Here is an 18,725-nt window from a genome sequence, read left to right as displayed (position 1 = left end):
TGTATTAAATACATGATAAAAAATTGCAAAATGTCAAATACATGTATTTGATTGCGGCACACCGGTTGCGAAGCACTGATCTAAAGAATAGCAGAAACCGGCGAAAGCGTTTTTAGGAAGCGCGTCGAATACAGATTGTTTATTAAATAAGAACACGTCAGTTCCTTCAGAATTCCGCAGGAATGATTGGCGCCAGCTTTCATAATTAGATGCTTGCCAACATTCACGGTAGATAGGATAACGTACCCATTTTATTTCCATTAAGACATCTTTTGCTGAAGGCTGTGGAGATAAGAAATATCTTAAAATAAGAGCTAAACCACATGAATGTTAATTCGAACGCAACAACTCCATAATGGCACCGTACAAGAATGTTGTTACACAATACTATTGCTACAAGGGGTTTTATTTGGGGAAAATATCAATAATAAATATTGTTTAGGAAATAAATTATTATATATGAGTATATATATTTTTAATTTAAACAAATATGTAAATACGTAAAAAAGTAAATTTAAAGTTAAAATAATTAAAAAAATGTGCAAACATATAAAAGATTAAATTTTCGATCTACAATATCACTTAAATTCAGATAGCATAAGTAAATCAAGTACAAAACCAAACCATGAAAAAAAAAAAAAAAAAACACCAATTTAGCAAATTAAAATTAATCTAAAAATTTTTTTAAAAATGCATAAGTGAATGATTGTTGAGCAGGCAGGAGACAGACTTATCAAGGGGAAGTTGCTTCCAAACCTAACTCTTCAATCATTCAATTCGTGTTTCGTCATTCATGCAGGCAAGGGTAAAAGTCAAAACCAAAAGTAAATACATAGTGAAGAAAGTTCAAAAAGAAATACCAATAAAGTGGTACCTTGAGAAATTAGCAATTAAAAATTAAAGGTCTAAAAGGAAAATTACCAATAATGAAGTATTTTGAGAAATAAGTAATGTAAAGTCTAGTATTAAATTAAATTTTTAAAAAAATTAAATTTTCCAGAAAAATTTAGAAACCAATGCATTTTAGAAACCCTTGTCTACAGAAAACCTCCCCGACACGAATATGCATATAAATCAAAAAGAAACTAAAAAGGAACAAGACATAATTTATAAAAACCAATAAGAAACTAAATAGAACTAATTCATAATTTATAAAAAAACAATCACCAATATACAAGAGAATGTTATTGCAAAAAAGCTAAAAGCATTTCATAAGAAACTACAAATTTCACAACCATCTAACTACAATAGATTAGCAAATCTATATGCTCTCCCAAAATTTCATAAATCACCACTCAAATTTAGATTTATTGCTAATGGTACAAATAATTATGAAAATAATATATATTACATACTTGCAATTAAATTTTAAAAAATCTGTAATTTAAACCAACAACTCGTTAGCAAACAACACAACTATAGTTGGATTATTTATAATAATGCTCCAGTTCTCAGCAGATTTAAAAGTTTAGAAATCACGAACATTAACTGCTATGACCTTTATACTTCTCTACCATTAGAAGAAATTTTTACTAGTTTAACGCAACTCCCACAGTTTTTTCCTGACATACTTGACATCCTTTGTATTGAAAGATGGAATACTTATCTGAACTGTGCATTATTTAATAACTACATTAAATTCAATAATAAGATCTTTCAGCAAGTGAGAGGAATTCCTATGGGCGCAAACAATTCTACACAAATATGTAACCTATTTCTTTTTACTTATGAATATAAATTCCAACTAAGTTTAAATAAGAATAAATTAAAGCTATTTGCACATACATTTAGATACATAGATGATATTATAACTTTCAATAATAATTCTGCTTTTGAGCAATTCAAAATTTACCCAAATAGTTTAACACTTAATAAAATGAAAACGAATCAAGATACTATTGAATACCTAGACCTGCTAATTATTAAACACAGCAAAATTAAATTATATGATAAAAGAAGGAATTTCCATTTTCCTACTATTAAGCTAATTAATTGGAACTCTAATATCTCTAGAAAAGTAATAGAAAACACATTTCATAGCCAAATAATCAGAATAAAAAATATATGTACTGAAATAGAAGATTTAAAGGAAGAAATAATAAAGCTAATTAATGTTCAAGTTGATAACCAAGTACCACCAAAATTTATTAATTTATATATTAAAAAGGCAGGCATTAACTTTATAATTTTTTGGCTCTTTATGGTATGATAACATTACCTTAAACCTTAGCTGGAGGGTAATGGAAAATATATAAATTATGTCTTGTTCCTTTTTAGTTTCTTTTTGATTTATATGCATATTCGTGTCGGGGAGGTTTCTGTAGACAAGGGTTTCTAAAATGCATTGGTTTCTAAATTTTTCTGGAAAATTTCATTAAAAAAAAATTAATTTAATACTAGACTTTACATTGCTTATTTCTCAAAATACTTCATTATTGGTAATTTTCCTTTTAGACCTTTAATTTTTAATTGCTAATTTCTCAAGGTACCACTTTATTGGTATTTCTTTTTGAACATTTTTCACTATGTATTTACTTTTGGTTTTGGCTTTTACCCTTGCCTGCATGAATGACGAAACACGAATTGAATGATTGAAGAGTTAGGTTTGGAGGCAAACTTCCCCTTCATAAGTCTGTCTCCTGCCTGCTCAACAATCATTCACTTATGCATTTTTAAAAAATTTTTTAGATTAATTTTAATTTGCTAAATTGGTGAATTTTTTTTCATGATTTGGTTTTGTACTTGATTTACTTATGCTATCTGAATTTAAATGATATTGTAGATTAGTTCGAAAATTAATTCTGTTATATGTTTGCACATTTTTTTAATTATTTTAACTTTAAATTTGCTTTTTTACGTATTTACATGTTTGTTTCAATTTAAATTTCATTCCTTGCAGCAATGGGGCAAAGATTAATTATATTTGTATTTAAATTCACTTTATTCTTTTGAAACAATATGAGTATATATATATATATATATATTGGTGCAACCGATTGCAACAAAAAAAGAGTGGTGCAGAACTCTATGTTATAGCTAATCATATGTACAAAATTTCAACGTTCTACCGCTCCTTGTTTATGAGTGATACGAGCTACATATGTACATACAGACGCTACGAAAAAATGTTCTGTTCTGAATCCATTTTACAATCCGTTTTGGAAAAAGGGTCTTTTATTCTGCTCGTAGGTGCAGATGTCACTCAAAAATTCATTCAAATGAATTCGAGAGCGGTCAAAATGGATATTTTCATTGAAATATAAATTTTTCGTGATTCCAATACGTCCATTTCTTCGTACTAGGGAGTAAATAAAATTAAGCATGAGTAAGGCCTAAAATTTTACGCCTAAAGCTCAAGAAAGATAATAAAATCAGAGAGTTTTTTTTTTTTTTTTTTTTGGTGTAAACCAAACAAGTGAAGATATCAGTGGTCAAGCTGATTTTGAAATAAATACGTATTGTGTTTACTTGCGATAAACTATGGAGTGAAACTGACACGAAATACAAAAATTAGCAAGAAATTAACAAACTATTTCGAATATTTGTAACAAAGTTGGAAGTTTTAAAGAACGTATCAGATTACAGAAGAGAAATTTAAAAAAAAAAAATTACTTCAGTGACATTGATGTTGAAGAACTAGAAGATAAGCTGACACAATTTATTTTGATGTCGAGAAAACAAAATTTACGAAGTATGAATAATATGGACCTGTTCATAAAAAAATAAAAAACATCGCATCTTTTTTCCTTAGACCTGGAACATTGTTAAGAATTTACATGACTACACCTGTTAGTCATGCAACCGCAGAAAGATCTTCCTCTGTTTTAAAACGAGTGAAAAATTGTTTTTGAAATGAAATAGGAAACATTAGCCTTTAGACAAAAGCTAATGTCTTTAAAAATGCTTACTGTAGAAAAGGATATTCTCGAATGGCTTAATTTATTGATCAATTTACTAAAACGAAAAACCGAAATGAAAAAATTTAAGTCTGATTATTAATTTCCATAATTACATATATTTTTGCTTTTATACCAAAAATTATTTCACTGGACAATTATTATTGTATTAGTGCTTGTTTCTTTTACTAGAAATAAATTTTTTTTATTTTAAATTATAAGCCCTAACTGCCGTTAGCCCAGAAGAAACGAAACAGCATTTTGCGTCGAATCACTAAAAACAGCTGTATCCACTTTTCCGATTGTTGCCACCAAACATTACCGCCCTGTATTATACTTAAACAAAATAAATAATGAACAATATACATGAATGTATGTTTCTCGCATTTTGAAAAAACAGCGGTACCTAGAGTCATCAAATTTTGAATAATATAATCCTCCAACCAAACACTGGTACCTGGAAACCCAAATTTGAAATTTGTTTTATTGCCTATTTCATATTTTGTATAACTTTAACGAATTTTTGATTGAAAAACTGAATAATTTCAAAGCGAGCAGTGGCAACACTGTAGGGAATAAAGCATTTTTATCTTCAGCGCGCATTATTATTTATCGGAAATTCTAAAGATATGCTGTTTTTAAATATTTTTAGTCCAATGTGGCGTTAGCCTAAATGCTCTCAAAACGTGCAAGTGTCAGGAAATAAGGGGTGGAATGCCCGTCTGGGCTTAAAAAATTGAAAGGTTTTAGATTTTTTTTAATTATTATATTAAAATTTTATATTATAAGGCCAATGTTTTCGATTTCCTCAGATAAAATAAAAGCCTGCAGAGATTTAATCTGGCACTGGTAATAGGATTAGCCAAATCTAATACCCTACAGATTTAATGCATTAGCATAAAAACATAATCAGAGAACAAACGCATTTCGATTATCTGTCTAATTTCCAAATACTGTTTAATCAAAACAACCAGATCGTTAAAAAAATAATGCAAGGTTATATAAATAGTTCATGAGTGTTATTTTATACGGTTGGCCTTGATGTTTTATTTTAACTATCGCAGTAAACAAGATAAGTTTAAGAATTTAAATGGAATCTGAACTGTAGAACGTAGTCATCAGATAATCAGTTGCTAATATGTAGCCAGTTTTAGCATTTTAACTACTGTTTAGAATGTTAATTTCCTAACGTTTTAGCAGTTTGACAACTGATTTACTCCTCAGATATCTATAATTTTTATCATGGCAGGAAGGAGAAAAGTTCCAGAAATAAATTAAATGTGCTTCGGAAGCCGTTATTTAGTAAATAACTGTTATTTGGTGGAATATCAAAGAAAACATTAAAGTTAATGATTATTTTAATTTTCTGTAATTATTAATTGTAATACGCTAATAAATAAAGCTGCCCGGTACATCACAATACCATAATTTACATTACTTCTATATTCTAATAACTATATTGGAGTACTCTAATAAAGCTGCTTAGAATATCACAATACCATCATTTAAATTACTTACGTTTAGAGAACAGTTAATGTTATTTCACGGTGTATATTGAACAGTAAAACGGAATATCTTAATGCATGGCAGAAATCGTTTATTTGATATAGTAGATACATGCATTTAAGATAAGGTATTAGTCCCGGTGACTTAACATCATTTCATTTGCCAAGATGTCCATAAATCAATATAAACGAATAATGGAAGGCATGCTAACGACTCATTTTAACGTAACGCATAAGAATGATGACTGACGTTTAGGCAGAGCTGTCTTATATTATGTTAGAAAGAAAGACGAAAGTTTTAAAAGATTCGGCAACTGCCCATTTTCCCCATTTTCTGCTTCCAAAAAAAGAAAATAATAATGATTCGACAAGTGGCTCCCGAACTAAAACGTGATGGATGGTAATTTGTCATTACCAGGATTTGGCGGTAGGGAATGTATTTTCTTCTTTCTTTCTACGTGGCTTGGTGGTGTTGCTGGATAGCATATCCGGCTGGCAGTAAGGAGATCCGGCAAGGACACTTCCCGTCTTAAAAAAAAGAAGGAAAAATAAAAAATCTGAAAGCTTTTTATATTTTATATTACGCCCAAAGTAGCGGTTTTTTTTAATGCTTTGTGTGTTATCTTTATTTATTAAACATCATGTTCTTCGTGGTTAAACCATGAAATTCAATTCAACAGCAATATCACAAAATAATATGAAAAGAGCATATCTTTAGAATTTCCGACACAGAGTCTTGCGCGCTGAACATAGGAAACATTTTTTTTTTTTTTTTTCCCGTACAGTGTTACTTTGAAATCGTTGAGTTTGTTAATAAAAAATTCGCTAAAGTTTTGCAAAATATAAAATAGATAATAAAACAAATTCCAAATTTGGGCTTTCAGATGCCCCTATTCGAGTAAGATTTGATGTCTCTAGGTACCGTTGTTTTTTGACAGTGCGAGAAATATACATACATTTATGCAGATTCTTCATTATTTAATTTCATAAATATAATGCAGGGCTTTAATACTGGGTGGCAACAATTTGAAAAGTGAAACGCCGTTTATAATGAACCAACGCAAAATGCCAAAAGGAAATTAATAGCCCTTTTGGGAAAATTGGCCTTTAGGCTAAGAAAAAAAAAAGAATCCAATGATGCTTCAGTATTATTAGCTTTAAACTGTTTTATTTGTAACGCGATTCCACAGTTGTTTTAAGTAGCAGGGTGTGGTGTAAAAATCTTGATTGATTTATTCATAACGTGAGCAGCAAGCAGCGTCCTTTTCCGGGTTAAATCAATAAAAACGTTGCATTAAAACACAACTTCGGTAATTCAACATTCTAATTTTATAACTAGAGCTGTAGTTTCCCAGTGCGGAACATTTTAAAAGTCAATTTTGTTCAAGTCAATTTAGTCAAGTCAATTTTGTTCGAATGATGTTGAAATTGCTCTTTTCCTTACTTTTCTTTATCAAAAAATCGAAGCTTCGGACCACGGAGGTCATAACTCCAACCTCGTTTAACCTTTAAATGCGAAGAAATTTGCATTTAGATGGTTTTCTTTACCATTTATTCTTCGTACAAGCAACTGTACTTTTACCCTCGTAAATATTTAAAAAGTGTTCTTTAATGAAAGTTGTATTTGCTTTAGAAAATTTGTCTTTATATAGAAAAAGCAAGCTTAACCTATTTGGCAACTGTATATGTCAAATGTAAGAGGTTAGGTTAAGCAAAGCACACCAGAGCAACCAGCCTGAAGGATGTCTTCGTGAAGGACTTTCTAAGGTATAGTGGTTAGGGAAGGTAAACCGCTGAGTTGGCTTCCGACCCGGGTATAAATATATCCATGCAGAATTGGTTACCAACTCGGCGGGAGTCAACCACTAACTACCAGGCCGCAGCCCTGGCCAGCCCCGGCTGAGTAGACGACATTTATAAAATGAAAAAAAAAAAAAAAGATATACATATGCATACAAGGCGCTTGAAGAAGAGCACAATCAAATATATGTATATACATATAAATACAAACTCATATACAGATAAATACACACTTACATCCATATATATTCCGAAACAAATAAAAGTATACATACTCTCACTCATATTGATATATACACCCATACATATACGTTATCATGATAGTTAAAGTTTACAAGAAGCATGCAATTGTGGTACGCGTGATCTTTAGTATAAATTACGTATCATGAATAAAAGATATAAACATGTACAGATACATTACAGCATTCAGATACAGTACGAACTTTATGTATGAGAACCTGGCACAACATAAATACAAAATTACATATTGAACATACATATCACATACTCTGTTGCTGACATATTGAGCTAGCTTACATAGACTTTTACGACTAATATCTTCCAGTGCCAGAAGAGTAATTGCTAGTACAGTAGTCAATTATTGTTTTCAGTTTCTGCTGGGCAACTCTTACTTTGTAGAGTCTGGAACCAATTTGGACAGAATCTGGCTCCTGGTTGCTTGAGGCTGTTAAGTGCTGTGTGTAGGCAGGAGAACACAAAATTATCTGAATGACCCTCCTCCCCACATTCACAGTTACCATTCTCTCTCAAGCCAAAGCGGCAGAGGTATGAAGGAAAAGGCCCATGACCAGTGAGGAAATACGTCATGTAATTGCTATTAGTTTCGATTATTGTCTTGATCTTGGGAATGAGATTGTAAACACGTCTCCCTGTGGAGGCTTGATCCCAACGTTCTTGCCATATTCTTAAGAGCTGATGGAATGTCCGACTCTTTAGGTCCGAGACTGGCCTAAGGGTCGGGACTTCTCGCAAAGTGGATAAATCCGCTGCTTTTTTTTTTTTTTTTTGCAACAACACCTGCTCTCTCATTTCCTTGTATTCGCGTATGAGCGGAGACTCAGATGAGTGAGAGTCTTTGCGAAGCAGGCATGTAGGTTAGAATGTCTCTCACGATGTGCTGCTCACGATAGGACTGCGAGAACGAATTCCAGCTATCGCAGCGAGGCTTGCGGCTGAGTCTGTGTAGATGATATTGGGCGCTGTGAGATTATTCTTCAGATGCAGAGCTGCCCTGATTGCTATGAGCTCCGCCTGAAAGATAGTTTGAGAAGCGAGCTTTCTTTTCCACTCATACGTTAAAACTCTTCCAGAAAGTATACAGAATCCGCTTCCCGTGCCCCCTGGAGTTTTAGAGCCATCAGTGAAATCACCATTTGCAAATCCCGAGTTCTGTGTTCTATTAAAGTAGATAGTGTCCACAAGGTAATTTTTAGCAGGGTGGCAGGGATCTTGCGGTATGTGATGCTCATAATCAGTATGGATATAAATTTGTCCCCAGAGACTCATGGTGTGTCGTAGTCTGCTTACGTTAACCACTGCAGCCTCTCATTCAATTAACAAGTCCAGAGGCGGCGTGCCTGCGATAAGTAGTTACGGAAGCCTACTGCAACCAGCCGAAGTGTCCTGGTTCGAATCCTCGAGAAGGCATGGATGTAAGTTGTATGTCCTCCTCATAGGAGGTAAAGGTGACCGCCTATTAGGTGCCTCCACAATAAATTAGCCACCACTTCTCGCCTTAGTAATGGCGAATGTCATCATAGACAACTGCCCGCCATTCGGGAGGGGACATTCTAAGAAAAACTGGCTTGTATTTACGTTACACACGCGGAAACTACGAGAACCAATCATGCAGCCACCTCGTTCGCCTGGTCTCAAACCTGGATCAAATATTTAGGGGTCTTAACCAATCGACCACTGACAGGGTTTCGAATGAAACAGAAACGCGTTAATGCAAAATTTAAATTCAAGCAAAGGGGAGGGGAAAGGCACCCTCACTTTGGCTTCGATTTGGAATGATATCGATTTCTATTGCTCTATCGAACAGACGGATGCCCTTTTCCAGAAGCAAAAAGTTTTGCTTCTTAAGTTTTATTCAAAATCTATGGCAAACTAATTTTTTGGCTTTATTGTATATTTATTCAATGTTTAAAAACATTTTATGTAAGACAGCCTTATGAAATGATTATGCGGTTATGGGAATACTTTAACACGTTGAGCGCCACGCTTATGTTTTAGGCAATCCCGTTCAGGCCATGCGCTTCGCTTAAAAGTGCTGGAATTGTAGGGCCAGTGATTCGTATCGCGGTAGAATATAGCAACAAGTTGTGAAAAAGAAGACATTCCGTCGAACAAAAACGCAAGAATATCTAGAAAACGACAACATAAACTCCGAAGATAACCGGAAAAAGCCTCTGAAGTACGAAAATATTGCAAATTATGTTATGATAAAATGCAATAGAAGCTGGTAGAGTAATGGCCAGAAAAAAGACTAAAAGAGTGTTGTCTGTTGTCACATTTTGTAACAGCTGTAATGGAGAAGCGTTTTTATGTTTACCGTGTTTCAATGAAATCCAATGAATCAAAATCAAATCATGAATCAAAATTAAGTAAATTTTAAATAAATTTTGTGTTATTTCATAAAACAGTGTAAATTTTATAGTTATATATCATGTTACACGCTGTCAGCTAGCGGCGGTCGACGCGGCCTAAACGAAAAGGGCTAATGTCAGCCACAAATGGCTGACGCGACCTAAACGGAAAGTTTAGTGCAGCCACAGATGGCTGGCGCGGCCTAAACGGAAAATCTGGTGTCAACCAACGATAGCTGACGCGGCCTAAACAGAATATCTAGTGTCAGCCACAGATGTCTGACGCGACCTAAACGGAAATTCTAGTGTCAGCCACAGATGGCTGACGCGGCCTAAACAGAAAATCTAGTGTCAGCCACACGGAAAATCTAGTATCAGCTACAGATGGCTCACGCGGCGCTCAACGTGTTAAGATAAAAATAAAGGCTTGCATATAAGAATATTAAGCATTCCCTTCGGTACGGATGAGAGTCGATCCCACAGATCGGGGATTTTGCGTCCGCTAAGCCTAACTTCAGAAAACTATTCGCAAAAACAAGTTCGCGTTCTAATGTTATAAATTTTTATCTGTTTTAGATTATTACTTAAGCTATCATAAATGTTAATATTAGCGTTTGATAATCTTTTTTTTTCTTTACTTTACATGACATATTAAAAAATTTGCTTACTTTAAAAAATGTTTTTTGGAAGAGCTATTCAAATTATTCCGAAGTTTTAATTGATAAAATACATTAATAAACTTTTAAATTAATACAAAAATACAAGAAAGACTGTTTACAAGAATAATAGCAAAATCTTTCACATGAACTGGAAGGCAGACTCTCACTCTCTGATAAAAAATCCATAGGAGAATCACTACAAATATCGCAGTCGAACTCTTTCGAAAATATATCATCACTCTCATTCATATCACTAATTGGCTCATTTACGATTTGCCTGATAAATATCACTTACTCGCCATGAAAGAATTCAACGCTTTCCACTTAATAGAAACTCACACAGTAACCCTAAAATACCCTACCTAGTAGCAGAAAAAGAATTAAAAAAGTATTCGAAAGGATATAGAAACGCGAATGTTTATATTCACGTGGCGAGTTAAAAAGACGAGCTCTACCGACACCACCGAGACTTAAGAAGGCCGTATCACTGAAAAGTGACGTCACGGCAAGGAGACCCCCGTACCTTCGAGCGTCGGGAGGAAAAATGATCATTGCTGTTGAGTAGAAAGATACAACTTCCTTTGCGTCAGATCTGAAAGCGGCGTTTTGGCTAGTGTTTATATATTTTGTGCTTTTAATAATGAATGTTATTTTTTTCCTAGAGAATTGCAGAAAACCATATAGATAAAAGGAAACTATTATTAATTTTTATATTCAGATGGATAATATCATGTTTAGTCATGTTTACGTCGACCCAAATTTAATATATTAATTTTCTAGATTTTTTTAAATTTTCCAAAAAATTTCAATTCAGTATTTTAAAACTTTATATAATAATTATCTTCTAGTATCTAACTAGAAAGCAAAGTTAACAAAGTAATATTCAGTAGCATACTACTGGCTAAAAATATATTTACAAAAATTACCATTAGTTTCGTTAATCCAAAAAAACCTAGTTCCATGTAAAGAAAAGAATGCAAAAAGTTTTGCGTCAAAAAACAAATTTTTATTAGCATTTCAAAGATTATAAAATATTAAAAATTCACAAGGAAAAAAACTCCATGTAGCAGATAAGTGACATAAACATGCTTTTCTTTAATACTCTTATTTTAATGCAATTATTTATTTAGTATTACTGCAGTTTTTAATTCCAAGAATAAATGAGCAATTAATAGCATTATCCCATTTCTCAAAGCTCAAAACATTATAGAGCTTTAAAAAAGCATGAAAATGCCTTTTCAGTTGAGTATATAAAGTAAATTACAGGTAAAAAGCTAAAATAAAACTCAAATTTTAAAAACACTATGCATTATTCAAACAAATTACTGCACCACTGTAGCAAGTGAATTCCTTTCCATATAAATTTAAATGCTAGCAGCAAAAATTATAATAACAATACAATTAGCTTTATATGTATATTTGCACATTATTTATGCCTGGAGTTTAAAAAAATCATCTAAATAAATCCGATTTTGCAATAAATGAAATAACAATTACATTACATATTAGCACATTAGATGCAGCAAAACATTAAGGTTTCTACATTTAGAAAAATATACACATAAGAAATAAAGCATTGAAATAAAAGTAGTGCATTTCGTGCTTTATAAAATATATAAAGGAGGTTTGCTAAATCTAAAGCTTAATGTCGTATAAAAAGAATAAACTGCTACTTTGACCTTTCTATAGAATTCATTTTCACACATCTATAATAAATTCGCATGGTATCATAAGTATTGTTGATCATCATACATAATGCAAATAGCATATTATTTATATTAGTAGAACTGAAATTAAACTAACTCTATAAATATTTCTTTGCAAATTGTTTATGCTTATTTTTCTAGAAAAACGCCTAAAACTTAATTAATAATAAATAAATGTATACATTTGCATATTAATATTGCAAATATTATGGGTACACAAGTACTACCTCATACATCTTTATCTATCATTCTTAATCACACTAATCAAAACTAATAACACTACTTTCTCTTTTCAATTGTAACCAGAAATCGTTAAATACAATTAAAATATATTTAAGTCATCTAAATGTTTAATTAAAGATTAGATTTCCATTAAATCATGAAGTTTGCATATAATACAACAAAATAAATAATTCATTCAAATTTCCATAAAAATATATGTATATGTTTCATTAATATTTAAAACATTTTATACAAGCATAAATAAAACTTACCAAACAGTTACATAAACTTAAGGCCTTATTTAAACTGAACACAAATTATCTATTTTACTAGAGTTTGAAGCTTTCGTTTCCTTAAAGCACTTCTCAGCACATCATTCTTTTGATTACAGTAATTTTTAAGAAAAGTATTGCATGATGCTTTTATAACAAAATTTAGAATATTTTCTAAGGTTATTACATTGGTCATAGGTTATGCATTCACCGTCTATTAAAATTTGATACGTTAATGCCCATGCAAGAGATCGCTGATTGCGTACCTTTAAAAAATTGTCTTCATGTTCTTCAGATACTAATTTTTTTACTACAATATAGGTATATGATACGACAGTTATTACATCTGGTTGTGGACATAGCAATCCGCCTCGGTCCATATTCAGTATGAAACGATATTCTTCATCCAATTCCAAAGTTTTGTCTAAAGTTAGGTTTCCCGACAATACTCACATTTCACAGTCTTCAGAAATCTATATACGCAATATCCAGTGAGATATGTTATGAGTGGCATTACATTAATAGAATCCAGTTCATTTGGAGTTACTTGTAACGTACAGAAGGCACTAATAAAATTCTTGTCAGTATTAATGAGGTCAATATTATCTGTATCAAAACTTCTGATTTCAATTTTTCCAGGAACAGCATTGCATGCTAGACGAGGATGCTGTAAAATTGCTGTCACTTTTCTGCCAGTTCTTTCATCGTAGATTTCTGAAACTCTTTCGATGTCACATGCAGCAAAATGAAGCTCACAGACCTAATGAAATAAAAGAGACAATTAGAATCCTCATAAAAATTCTATAAGGAAAAAATTTCTTTTTTTTTAAAACTTTCTAAAATGTTGTAATAGGTGTATTTAAGTAAAAAATATTAGCTTAATTGAAAATCAAGAATTTTCATTAATCAGTAAGTTCAAAAAATTTCTTCTTATAACAAGAAAACAAAATATGGTTATTTTAAAATTTGATGGTTTTGCCAGATTCTTTATTAGCTTAAATTCGAAGCTAAATTTTAGGGAACATATACTTTTAAAATATTTATCATTATAGTTCAAGAATATATTTAATTGAAATTTTCTTCTTTTGTTTACCTTTTTTTAAATTATAAATACAGTTTTGACTAATGTACTTCATAATGTTTTACAATTGGTCTCTTTTAACTATTACTGAATTTGAGAACGGACGTCAATTGTTCAGTTTTTATGTGAACTAAGTATTAAAAATATTTTGGGCCTAAAATGCTACATTTTTAATACATATTATAATTAATATTGGAGTTCTCTTATGTCAATATCACTCTAGATTGCTATGGCATGTTCTAAATATTTGTTAGTTACAATACTTAAATTATTTAACCATTTAATTAACATTTTCTAAAATTAACGATTCGTAAAAAGATTAGAATTATAACTAGGATAATCATGAATTTTTTCATTACAAATTTATGTTAACCAAAAAGTGTTTTATTATTCAGTTGTGAAAGGTGACAACTGAAATTTTCAAATCATCTGACATTTTGCATACAAAAATATACAGCTAATTTTTTTTCCCTCTTAATTCTTTTGAAAATATTTCTTACCTAGACCAAAAAATTCAGTTGCATAAATACAGTGAACGATAAAATATATAGTGAATGATATAGAATACATTAAAATAAATAATGAGCAGATTGATATTTAGTATGATAGACAGTAATCAGTAATCAAGAAAACATATGTTTCTTACCCTAGAAGCTTTCGTAGGCTGGACGTTTTTTCGATGGATCGCCATTATCCATTTCTTTCGAAGATCTGGATCCCTTGGGAAACGAAAAATTGACACTTTGGGCTGTCCTTTTTAGTTTCCTTTACATCCAGGGATGCAACATCTAGCTGGCATGATGTGTGTCTAATCGAAAACGTAAGCGTAAAACAAAAGGAAGAGAAAAACGTTTTCTACAGGAGATACAAAAATACAGCAATGGCGAACGGTCACACCATGACTACTGAGAGCTCGTGAACATATCAGTCAAAGGTCAAGGCTACGAGTCGCAAGAGGTCTCCTCATCGTGACGTAAGATGACGTAGCGAGGGGAGTGATACGGCCTTCTAAGTCTCGGTGGTGTCGTCCTCGCCACGAGGAATTTCGAGGGCTTGGGATAACTACGTCAGACGAGTGAGCGTAAGCAACAACATGATATGTGGCTTATGTGCAAGTCAACACAAATTTCGTCGATGTTCTCTTTATGCAATTATTTCCTGTAACAGTTCATAATTTGAAGGCGGTGTGGCATTAATTTTTTAATACTAAGCGCTCGACAATTGGCTCCGATTCACTTCATTAGGAAGTGCAGAAGAAGTCATATCATTTACCTGTATATTTTTCAGAAGGTTAGAAAACAGTATTCCCAGCTGTGTAAATACCGTGCAGTTCCAGAGATGAATTTATGGGGTCGCATAAGTTGCTGTCGCGAGGGGCCTAGTGTTAAAAGGGAACACAGATCACTATTTAATTTAAAAACTTATAAACATACACCATATCTTAAGACCCTCAAAAGGTCTGGTGATGTTTGATTTTAAGCCCCTCTTCATAAAACCGCCAGTATGCAAATATGCGATTTGTATGTTCCTATTTTATCGAAATCTATTAAAATTAGCAACCCACGAGGAAAGTATGTTGCATTTAATTCAAGTAGACTGAAAATTTTTAAAAAACTGAAAAGTTTCAAATTTTAAATTACGTCCAAAGGGGAATTATCTTTATGTGTGTTATCTTTATTTATTAAATATCATGTTCTTCGCACTTAAATCATAAAATTCACTTCAAGAGCAATATGGCAAAATAATTTTAAATTGAGCCTATCTGTAGAATTTCCGATACAGTCTCGCGCGCTGGAGATAAAAATGTTTTTTTCTGGATGTTGCGATGGCTCGCTTTGAAATCCTTGAGTTTGTTAATCAAAAATTCGTTAAAGTGTTACAAAATAGGAAATCAATCATAAAATAAATTCCAAATTTCAAATTTGGGCTTCCAGATGCCTGTATTCGCAGTAGGATTACGTCATTCAAAATTCGATGGCTCTAGGTACCGTTGTTTTATCGCAATGCGAGAAACAAAGATACATTTATGCAGATTCTTCATACTTAATTTCTTCAAGTATAATACAGGGTGATAATATTTGGTGGCAACAGTTTGAAAAGTGAAACGGGCATTCAGAGCGATTAGATGCAAAATCGCAAAACGAAAACGATAGTCCCTCAAGGACAAAGCCTCTTTGGACTAAAAAGAAAAAAGCGTTGCATATTTTGTCATGATTGAAAAATGAATTTGAAAAAGAGGCTACCAAATATTAAAAGCGGGACAATCAAGGCAAAAGAACTCCAAAAAGAATCAACATTTTCATTTTGAGAGAAATTTGATGATTTGCGAGAATTTAAGCATATCTAGAGAATATCACATTTTCTTCACTTGCAGTACTTTTCACTTATCGATCATTAACAATAATATCGATAATATGCCAATATCAGATCATGGAGAGTGCAAGTCCAAAACATAAAGTATTACAATTTGAAAATCAATTTGTAACTTAATTCTGCAAAACTTCGCTTAAATATGTTCATTTTGTTCAAGAAAGTAATAAGCCTATTTATTAATTTACTAAATTATACTTAAATCTCTCAACAGCTCTTCAGAGCCTTTTATCTGAATAAAATGATACACACGCACAAAAATGTTGCTTAGAATGACGCTTTTAAAGGTCCAGTCACGGTTTGAAAAACAGTTTTGCAAATTCTTAGTTTGGTGTAGTGCCAACGTAGTAAAAATGTATTTTGATGCAACCTCTACTTACATCACTCTCACATAAAAACAGAAATGTAAAAACTACGACATAAACATGATCACTGCAATGCAATGAGTAGTAACTTTCAACAATCCCATGGAAATGTTGTAACTCTACAGTAAATATTTAGAGAATATCATAAGACTAACTACCTGATTAGAAACAGGTTTAAGCTGAAATCTGTTGTTGAAATAATGAAAAAAAAATTCCATTCTTTACTAATTAAAATGTTTCTAACGTAAGTCTCGAAAAAATATTATTTGATTCAAAGTCTCTGGATAACTCAGTATTTTAAATCTGTTTATCGCAAATCTATATATCTAACTTAATTTTAAAAAGCATTGGGTTTCTAAGCAACATTTTATAAAAATTACACAATTTGCAATTTAGAAAAATAATTGGAAAGAAATAAATTTTACAGAAAGATATCAATTTCTGTTTTGGAATGAATAATAAACGTAAGTCAAACTTTTACAATACTGATTGCGATATTTTTTGTACTATAATCCTTGATAACAATACGCAATGTAAGGATGATTGTGGATTATTTCCAGCACCGAAATGACTGCCTAATATTATCATATCTAAAGCTCGTAAAATTTTATTTGCTAAATTCTCAGAAATATTATCAAATAAATGTAGAAATTTATTGCAAATATTCTTAAAATTGAAATTCTGAAGAAAAAAAAAAAAAAAAAAAAATCAGTATTTTCTGATTATCCGTACTTCCGGCTTCTGCATATGGTAGCATAGCTATATTTTTGACCTACTTTCGAAACGCGCCAACAGGCAACCTTTGTTTTGGTGTACAACATGCGTTTGAGTACACGTGGATCTACCCATTATATACAACTGTCATTTCGCTGAACAATATCCATAAAAATTTATCATCGATATATGTACGTTTCATGGATATTGTTCAGCAAAATAAAATGTAAATACCCACCATACAAATTTTGATATCCTCATAAAATTTCTTGTTTCTCACAAAATGCTTCTTATTATTGTTTATGAATAAAACAATACTTATAAGCCATAGAGCTTACAAACAAAAGCTTTTCGCCGATTCACAAAGTCGCCAATGATCTGGTAACTTTTCGGTTGCAGTTTCGATATGGTTTGGTTTATTTGATTCTGGCAAAACTCTCGAGGGCTATCCGCCTATGCGGAGATATACCTTTGTGAAGGCCTTTCTAAGAAAAACTGGCTCGTTATTCCAATATTGGGAATTTATATTAAAATATTGGGTAGAATCGATGTTTTTAACTGTATTTCTGTTTTAATCTGTGTTGGGTGTGCTGCGTTTACCATGATTATTATCGGCCAAGAGGGCTGCAGAACACTCGTTTATTACATTACATAAATTGTTCCTTATTTTCATAAAACCTGCTGGTAATTCCATTAAATCCTATTTTAACTGAGACTGTGAATATCATTCATTTTCCTTCAAAATGGTCCTATCTTCTTCATACGCCGCGTTCTGTTAAATTATTTTATGTGTCATTTATGAGCGGAAGTCAATGACCCGCTGTTCTTGACTAGTCTATCTCCGTATTACTCGTTGTCCTTACGATGAAAAGCCTTGGTCTGGTGTCCAAGGTGTTCTTGTTACGAAATGCCGCAAACTAGACGTTTTCAAACTTTCTGATTGCGGATTTTACGAATTCACGGCCTGTCGTTTCATATCTCCTTGGGATTCCTTTCCCTGTGATTGAGTTTCATTTTAGAAAAATTGCTTTTACTATTAATTAAGCTAAATATATCGATATTATTGCGTTCGAAAGAAAACTCTACGCCGTTCTTCATCTTAGTCAATCCATACGGTTTCGGTTCGGTTTATTCGATCGTGCCAAAGCACTCGAGGGCACTTGAGGGCTATCGAAAAATATTCTTAGAAACAATATGTTATTATTATTATTATTATTATACATTGCGTTGTTTATTTTTACATTAGCGCTTCACCAGCTTGGCTAAATTATAGCTGAGATGTTGGCGCAAATCTAAAATCGCCGAATATGGTTGGGTACTGCTATAGCAAAAGTACCTACAATGTTTCCTATTGAACAATATAAACATTCATATACATATCGATTTATACTTGGAAACTGGCTTCAACATATTTGCATTCCATTTGAGATGCTACTTTTAAAATTTTTACAAAAGAAATCGCCTCAAACTGTAGACTATTCGGGTTTTTGGAGCAGCGAACGTTTCCGAATTAATTTCTACCACAA

At 32.1% G+C, this 18,725-nt stretch overlaps 2 protein-coding genes across 2 annotated transcripts in view; both read right to left on the bottom strand.

Annotated features, from left to right (window-relative positions):
* LOC118205698 (sodium-dependent phosphate transport protein 3-like) overlaps window positions 1–18,725 on the bottom strand; it is a 100,402-nt gene that overhangs the window by 68,760 nt on the left and 12,917 nt on the right. The window lies entirely within an intron of this gene.
* Window positions 11,454–14,983, bottom strand: LOC146998606 (uncharacterized). Its single transcript, XM_085811255.1, has 2 exons — window positions 14,397–14,983; window positions 11,454–13,429 (listed from the first exon to the last, which is right to left on the bottom strand). Exons 1-2 carry the CDS (start codon window positions 14,439–14,441, stop codon window positions 13,100–13,102), a joined length of 375 nt encoding a protein of 124 aa, XP_085667381.1. The 5' UTR covers window positions 14,442–14,983; the 3' UTR covers window positions 11,454–13,099.

Source organism: Stegodyphus dumicola, chromosome 2, assembly GCF_044657685.1.
Source record: "Stegodyphus dumicola isolate Sdum_Otavi_A_Nest chromosome 2, ASM4465768v1".
NCBI lineage: Eukaryota > Metazoa > Arthropoda > Arachnida > Araneae > Eresidae > Stegodyphus > Stegodyphus dumicola.
Note: the sequence above shows the minus strand (reverse complement) of the source record. Positions and strands in the feature narration are given on the sequence as shown.